The sequence below is a fragment of the Mustelus asterias genome, chromosome 1 (assembly GCF_964213995.1).
Source record: "Mustelus asterias chromosome 1, sMusAst1.hap1.1, whole genome shotgun sequence".
NCBI classification, from domain to species: Eukaryota; Metazoa; Chordata; class Chondrichthyes; order Carcharhiniformes; family Triakidae; genus Mustelus; species Mustelus asterias.
In genome coordinates this window covers 60,818,440-60,826,561 of record NC_135801.1, presented here as the reverse complement: position 1 = coordinate 60,826,561, position 8,122 = coordinate 60,818,440, and the positions used below count along the sequence as shown (strand labels likewise).

The 8,122-nt window shown below is 51.5% G+C and overlaps 1 protein-coding gene across 1 annotated transcript in view; it reads left to right on the top strand.

The window, feature by feature from the left end:
* Positions 1 to 1,004: 1,004 nt before the first annotated feature.
* LOC144493677 (calcium uniporter protein, mitochondrial-like) overlaps positions 1,005 to 8,122 on the top strand; it is a 126,753-nt gene continuing 119,635 nt past the window's right edge. The window contains exon 1 of the mRNA XM_078212981.1: positions 1,005 to 1,245. Within this exon, the coding sequence (XP_078069107.1) occupies positions 1,165 to 1,245 (81 nt within the window). The 5' untranslated portion in view covers positions 1,005 to 1,164. The remainder of the gene's footprint in view (positions 1,246 to 8,122) is intronic.

Genomic DNA, 8,122 nt, shown 5'->3' with positions numbered 1-8,122 from the left:
AGGGAGAGGAAAGAGAGCTTGATCTTCCAATAAGATCATGGCTGATCAGATTGTGGCCATAACTCCATTTTCTTGTCTGCCTCCTCGTAACCCTTAAGTAAAGTAAAAAAAGTAAAATTTATTTATTAGTCACAAGTAAGGCTTATATTAACACTGCAATGAAGTTACTGTGAAATTCCCTTGACTTCTTTGTCAGTCAAAAAAATTAGTCCAATGTAATCTTGAATATATTCAATGACCCAGCTTCCACTGTGGAAGAGAACTTCAAAGATGATAAACCCTCAGAAGAAATACCTCTTCAACTCCATCTTAAATGGAAGACCATTATTTTTAAAATCTCTAGTTCTAGACTTCCCCACAAGAGGAATGATCCTTTCAGCATCTACTGTGTCAAGTCTGCTCAGAATCTCATGTGTTTTCCTCTCATTTTTCTAAACTCTGAGTATTGACACAACCTTCTCAATCTTTCCTCATAAAGACAATCCCTTCATTCTCGGAATCAGCCCCAGTGAACCTTCTCTGAAGTGCCTCCAATTTCAATCATTTGGTGACCCCCAGAACTGTACTCGAGATGCGGTCTCACCAATGTCCTGTGCAGTTGTAGCAATAGTAAGAAGTCTCACAACATCAGGTTAAAGTCCAGCAGGTTTATTTGGAATCAGGAGCTTTCGGAGCACTGCCCCTTCACCAGCTGTAGAAAGACTTCCCCGCTTTTATATTCTATCCTCCTTGCAACAAAGACCCATTTGCCTCCCTAATGACTTGCTGTAGCTGCAGACTAACCTTTTGTGGTCATGCACAAGGACACCCAGGTCCCTCTGTACCCCAGTCTTTGTCTATTTATAATCTAACCTGCTGCTGATTGTGAGAGCTCTCTGCTGAAGCCTGGTGGCAGTGGGGATGTGAGGATAGAGAGTTTGCTGAGAGCAGCAGCAGAGGTCGCCCTGCCCCAGTCAGACTCAGCTCCAGCTCCGGCCCCGCCTCGCTGGCACTGAGCTCCAGCCCCGCTGCTGCTGCTGTGTCCGGGAGCCGGTTCCCGGGGAGGAGGGAGATGAACAGGAGCGGCTGGGCTGGGAAGGAGGAGTAAAGAGAGAGGAAGCCACAGCAAGCGGCGGATGTTAACAAGCTCTCGCACTGGAAATTCTCCAGCAGGAAGGCAGAGACATGGCTTTGTGTCGGGGAGTCCTGAATGTGTGGCTCCCAGTCCGCAGGCAGACTGTGCTGGGCAGCCGGCGGTGGGCAGCGGTGAGTACTCACTAACTCACTGTGTTTAATGTACCATATCCCGCACACTCATTCATACATAGTGTTTAATACACAATATCCCGCACACTCACTCTGATACAGTGTTTAATACACAATATCCTGGGCACTCACTCTTATACATTGAGCTCAGGGACAGAGGCTGAGAGAGAGAGAGCTCAGGGACAGAGGCAGAGAGAGAGAGAGCTCAGGGACAGAGGCTGAGAGAGAGAGAGCTCAGGGACAGAGGCAGAGAGAGAGAGAGCTCAGGGACAGAGGCAGAGAGAGAGCACAGGGACACAGGCAGAGAGAGAGAGAGAGCACAGGGACAGAGGCAGAGAGAGAGAGAGAGCTCAGGGACAGAGGCAGAGAGAGAGAGAGAGCTCAGGGACAGAGGCAGAGATAGAGCACAGAGACACAGGCAGAGAGAGAGCACAGGGACACAGGCAGAGAGAGAGAGAGCACAGCGACACAGGCTCAGAGAGAGAGCACAGAGACACAGGCAGAGAGAGAGAGCACAGGGACACAGGCAGAGAGAGAGAGAGAGCACAGGGACACAGGCAGAGAGAGAGCACAGGGACACAGGCAGAGAGAGAGAGAGAGCACGGACACAGGCAGAGAGAGAGAGAGCACAGCGACACAGGCAGAGAGAGAGCACAGGGACACAGGCAGAGAGAGCACAGAGACACATGCAGAGAGAGAGAGCACGGACACAGGCAGAGAGAGAGAGAGAGCACGGACACAGGCAGAGAGAGAGAGAGAGCACGGACACAGGCAGAGAGAGAGAGAGCACGGACACAGGCAGAGAGAGAGAGAGAGCACGGACACAGGCAGAGAGAGAGAGAGAGCACGGACACAGGCAGAGAGAGAGAGAGAGCACAGCGACACAGGCTCAGAGAGAGAGCACAGAGACACAGGCAGAGAGAGCACAGAGACACAGGCAGAGAGAGAGAGCACGGACACAGGCAGAGAGAGAGAGCACAGGGACACAGGCAGAGAGAGAGAGCACAGGGACACAGGCAGAGAGAGAGCACAGGGACACAGGCAGAGAGAGAGCACAGGGACACAGGCAGAGAGAGAGCTCAGGGACAGAGGCAGAGAGAGAGAGAGCTCAGGGACAGAGGCAGAGAGAGAGAGAGCTCAGGGACAGAGGCAGAGAGAGAGCACAGAGACACAGGCAGAGAGAGAGCACAGGGACACAGGCAGAGAGAGAGAGAGCACAGCGACACAGGCTCAGAGAGAGAGCACAGAGACACAGGCAGAGAGAGAGAGCACAGAGACACAGGCAGAGAGAGAGAGCACAGGGACACAGGCAGAGAGGGAGAGAGAGCACAGGGACACAGGCAGAGAGAGCACAGAGACACAGGCAGAGAGAGAGAGAGCACGGACACAGGCAGAGAGAGAGAGAGCACGGACACAGGCAGAGAGAGAGCACAGGGACACAGGCAGAGAGAGCACAGAGACACATGCAGAGAGAGAGAGCACGGACACAGGCAGAGAGAGAGAGAGAGCACGGACACAGGCAGAGAGAGAGAGAGAGAGCACGGACACAGGCAGAGAGAGAGAGAGCACGGACACAGGCAGAGAGAGAGAGAGAGCACAGCGACACAGGCTCAGAGAGAGAGCACAGGGACACAGGCAGAGAGAGAGAGCACAGAGACACAGGCAGAGAGAGAGAGCACAGGGACACAGGCAGAGAGAGAGAGCACAGGGACACAGGCAGAGAGAGAGAGCACAGGGACACAGGCAGAGAGAGAGAGCACAGGGACACAGGCAGAGAGAGAGAGCACAGGGACACAGGCAGAGAGAGAGAGCACAGGGACACAGGCAGAGAGAGAGCACAGGGACACAGGCAGAGAGAGAGCACAGGGACACAGGCAGAGAGAGAGCACAGGGACACAGGCAGAGAGAGAGAGAGCTCAAGGACACAGGCAGAGAGAGAGAGAGCTCAGGGACACAGGCAGAGAGCTCAGGGACACAGGCAGAGAGAGAGCTCAGGGACACAGGCAGAGAGAGAGCTCAGGGACACAGGCAGAGAGAGAGCACAGGGACACAGGGTCAGAGAGAGAGAGCACAGCGACACAGGCGCAGAGAGAGAGAGAGCACAGGGACACAGGCAGAGAGAGAGAGAGCACAGGGACACAGGCTGAGAGAGAGAGAGAGCACGGGGACACAGGCTGAGAGAGAGAGAGAGCACAGGGACACAGGCTGAGAGAGAGAGAGAGCACAGAGACACAGGCAGAGAGAGAGAGCTCAGGGACACAGGCAGAGGGAGAGAGAGCGCTCAGGGACACAGGCAGAGAAAGAGAGAGCACAGAGACACAGGCAGAGAGAGAGAGCTCAGGGACACAGGCAGAGAGAGAGAGCTCAGGGACACAGACAGAGAAAGAGAGAGCACAGGGACACAGGCTGAGAGAGAGAGCACAGGGACACAGGCTGAGAGAGAGAGAGCACAGGGACACAGGCTGAGAGAGAGAGAGCACAGGGACACAGGCTGAGAGAGAGAGAGCACAGGGACACAGGCTGAGAGAGAGAGAGCACAGGGACACAGGCTGAGAGAGAGAGAGAGAGCACGGGGACACAGGCTGAGAGAGAGAGAGAGCACAGGGACACAGGCAGAGAGAGAGAGCACAGAGACACTGGCAGAGAGAGAGAGCTCAGGGACACAGGCAGAGAGAGAGAGAGCGCTCAGGGACACAGGCAGAGAAAGAGAGAGAGCACAGGGCCACAAGCTCAGAGAGAGAGAGCACAGGGCCACAAGCTCAGAGAGAGAGAGAGCACAGCAACACAGGCTCAGAGAGAGAGAGCACAGGGACACAGGCAGAGAGAGAGAGTACGGGGACACAGGCGGAGAGAGAGAGAGAGCACTGAGACACAGGCAGAGAGAGAGAGAGCACTGAGACACAGGCAGAGAGAGCACAGAGACACAGGCAGAGAGAGAGAGAGAGAGCACAGAGACCACAGGGAGAGAGAGAGAGCACAGGGACACAGGCAGAGAGAGAGAGAGCATGGGGACACAGGCTGAGAGAGAGAGAGAGAGCACAGAAACACAGGCAGAGAGAGAGCACAGAGACACAGGCAGAGAGAGAGAGAGCACAGAGACACAGGCAGAGAGAGAGAGCACAGAGACACAGGCACAGAGAGAGAGAGAGTGCACAGGGACACAGGCACAGAGAGAGAGAGCACGGGGACACAGGCACAGAGAGAGAGAGCACGGGGACACAGGCACAGAGAGAGAGAGCACACGGACACAGGCACAGAGAGAGAGAGCACACGGACACAGGCACAGAGAGAGAGAGCACACGGACACAGGCACAGAGAGAGAGAGCACACGGACACAGGCACAGAGAGAGAGAGAGCACACGGACACAGGCACAGAGAGAGAGAGCACACGGACACAGGCAGAGAGAGAGAGAGCACGGGGACACGAGCTGAGGGAGAGGGAGGGAGCACAGGGACACAGGCTGAGGGAGAGAGAGGGAGCACGGGGACACAGGCTGAGGGAGAGAGAGAGAGCAGGCCTCTCTCTCTCTGCCTGTGTCCCTGTGCTCTCTCTCTGCCTGTGTCCCCGTGCTCTCTCTCTGCCTGTGTCCCTGTGCTCTCTCTCTCTCTCTGCCTGTGTCCCCGTGCTCTCTCTCTCTCTCAGGCCTCTCTCTCTCTACAGGCTACGTATACTACAGGCCACCCAACAGCCCATGGGGAGTGGAGGAACAGATATGTCAGGAGATTCTGGATATGTGCAGAAAAAATAGGGTTGTTGTAGTGGGAGACTTCAATTTCCCTGGTATAGACTGGGAAGTGCTTAGGGCTGGGGGTCTGGACGGGGAGGAATTTGTAAAATGCCTACTGGAAGGTTCTTTGGAACAGTATGTGGATAGCCCAACTAGAGAGGGGGATATACTGGATCTAGTCCTGGGAAATGAGCCCGGTCAGGTCATCAAAGTTTAGGTCGGGGAACATGTGGCAAATAGTGACCACAACTCTGTTAATTTTAGGATAGTAATGGACAAGGATGAGTGTTGTCCTAAGGTTAGGGTGCTAAATTGGGGGAAGGCTAACTATAGCCGGATTAGGCAGGAATTGGTGGCCGTTGATTGGGAGAGGCTGTTCGGGGGTAAGTCCACGTCTGGCATGTGGGAGTCTTTTAAGGAACAGTTGTTAGGGCTACAGGACAGGCATGTGCCTGTAAAAAGGAAGGAGAGGAAAGGTAGAATTCGAGAGCCGTGGATAACCAGGGAAATTGAGGATCTGGTCAAAAAGAAAAGAGAGGCGTATGTTAGGTCCAGGCAACTGAAAACAGATGGAGCTCTGGAGGAATACAGAGAGAGTAGGAAAGAACTCAAACGGGGAGTTAGAAGGGCAAAAAGAGGTCAAGAAATGTTCTTGGCAGACAGGATTAAGGAGAATCCTAAGGCATTTTATTCATATGTTAGGAACATAACATAAGAAATAGGAGCAGGAGTAGGCCATCTAGCCCCTCGAGTCTGCCCCGCCATTCAATAAGATCGTGGCTGATCTGAAGTGGATCAGTTCCATTTACCCGCCTGATCCCCATAACCCCTAATTCCCTTACCGATCAGGAATCCATCTATCCGTGATTTAAACATATTCAACGAAGTAGCCTCCACCACTTCAGTGGGCAGAGAATTCCAGAGATTCACCATCCTCTGAGAGAAGAAGTTCCTCCTCAAGGTTTTTCAGGAGCATTCGGAGAAGTATTTCACCCCAATGGAACTTGTTAAAAGTATTTATAAGGATACTCCAGCGCACTTGCATCATGCAGCTGAAGTTAATCTTATCCACCACCTGAAAAAGTTGGGAAAAGAAGGAAAATTAACCAAAGATGGTGCAACACAGAAATGGAAAAGCAATCTATAATGTTTATCTCTCCTATTGAATGGGTAAAATTGACTTGTATATCTTCTTTCAAATAAGGTTGTGTGAATTCTTGGAGATTTGATTTTGAAGTACAGGTAATCTGGTTTAAAAATAAAGTGCTGGAAATGCTCAGCAAATGCTCTCTATGGAGAGAAAAACGGAGTTAACAGAGAAAAACGGGCGGCACGGTAGCACAGTGGTTAGCACTGCTGCTTCACAGCTCCAGGGACCTGGGTTCGATTCCCGGCTTGGGTCACTGTCTGTGTGGAGTTTGCACATTCTCCTCATGTCTGCGTGGGTTTCCTCCCACAGTCCAAAGATGTGCGGGTGAGGTTGATTGGCCATGCTAAAATTGCCCCTTAGTGTCCTGAGATGTGTAGGTTAGAGGGATTAGTGGGTAAAATATGGAGGGATATGGGCGTAGGGCCTGGGTGGGATTGTGGTCGGTGCAGACTCGATGGGCCGAATGGCCTCTTTCTGTACTGTAGGGTTTCTATGAGCTTCTATGAGCTTCAACTCTGTCCTAAACTGAACCCCCTTTATTTTGAGGCTGTGCCCTCTAGTTCTAGCTTCCTTTCTAAGTGGAAAGAATCTCTCCAACTCTACCCTATCCAGCCCCTTCATTATCTTATAGGTCTCTATAAGATCCCCCCTCAGCCTTCTAAATTCCAACGAGTACAAACCCAATCTGCTCAGTCTCTCCTCATAATCAACACTCCTCATCTCTGGTACCAACCTGGTGAACCTTCTCTGCACTCCCTCCAAGGCCAATATATCCTCCTGCAAATAAGGGGACCAATACTGCACACAGTATTCCAGCTGCGGCCTCACCAATGCCCTGTACAGATGCAGCAAGACATCTCTGCTTTTATATTCTATCCCCCTTGCAATATAGGCCAACATCCCATTTGCCTTCTTGATCACCTGTTGTGCCTGCAGACTGGATTTTTGCATCTCATGCACAAGGACCCCCAGGTCCCTTTGCACCGTAGCATGTTGTAATTTTTTTCCATTTAGATAATCCAATTTGCTATTATTTCCTCCAAAGTGAATAACCTCGCATTTGTCAACGTTATACTCCATCTGCCAGATCCTCGCCCACTCACTCAGCCTGTCCAAATCTCTCTGCAGACCTTCTACGATTCACTTTTCCACTCATCTTTGTGTCGTCTGCAAACTTTGTTACCCTACACTCAGTCCCCTCCTCCAGATCATCTATATAAATGGTAAATAGTTGAGGCCCCAGTATCGATCCCTGCGGCACGCCACTTGTTACCATCTGCCAACCAGAAAAGCACCCATTTATTCCGATTCTCTGCTTCCTGTCGGATAGCCAATCCCCAATCCACGCTAACACCCTACCCCCAACTCCGTGTGACCCAATCTTCTTCAGCAACCTTTTGTGAGGCACCTTATCAAACGCCTTTTGGAAATCCAAAAACACCGCATCCACCGGTTCCCCTCCGTCAACCGCACTGGTCACATCTTCATAAAAATCCAACAAGTTCGTCAAGCACGACTTTCCCCTCATGAATCCATGCTGCGTCTGCTTAATCGAACCATTCTTATCCAGGTGGCCTGCTATTTCCTCTTTAATGATGGATTCCAGCATTTTCCCAACTACAGACATTAAGCTAACCGGCCTGTAGTTACCCGCCTTTTGTCTATTTCCTTTTTTAAACAGTGGCGTAACATTAGCCGTTTTCCAATCCGTCGGCACTACCCCAGAATCCAACGAATTTTGATAAATAACCACTAACGCATCTGCTATTACCTCTGACATTTCTTTCGGTACCCTAGGATGTATTCCATCCGGGCCCGGGGACTTGTCCACCTTCAGTCCCGTTAGTCTACCAAGCACTGCCTCCCTGGTAACATTAATTGTATTGAGTACCTCTCCTCCTACCAACCCTCTATCATTAATATTCGGTAAACTATTTGTGTCTTCCACCGTGAAGACCGACACAAAAAACTTATTTAAAGTTTCAGCCATTTCCTCATT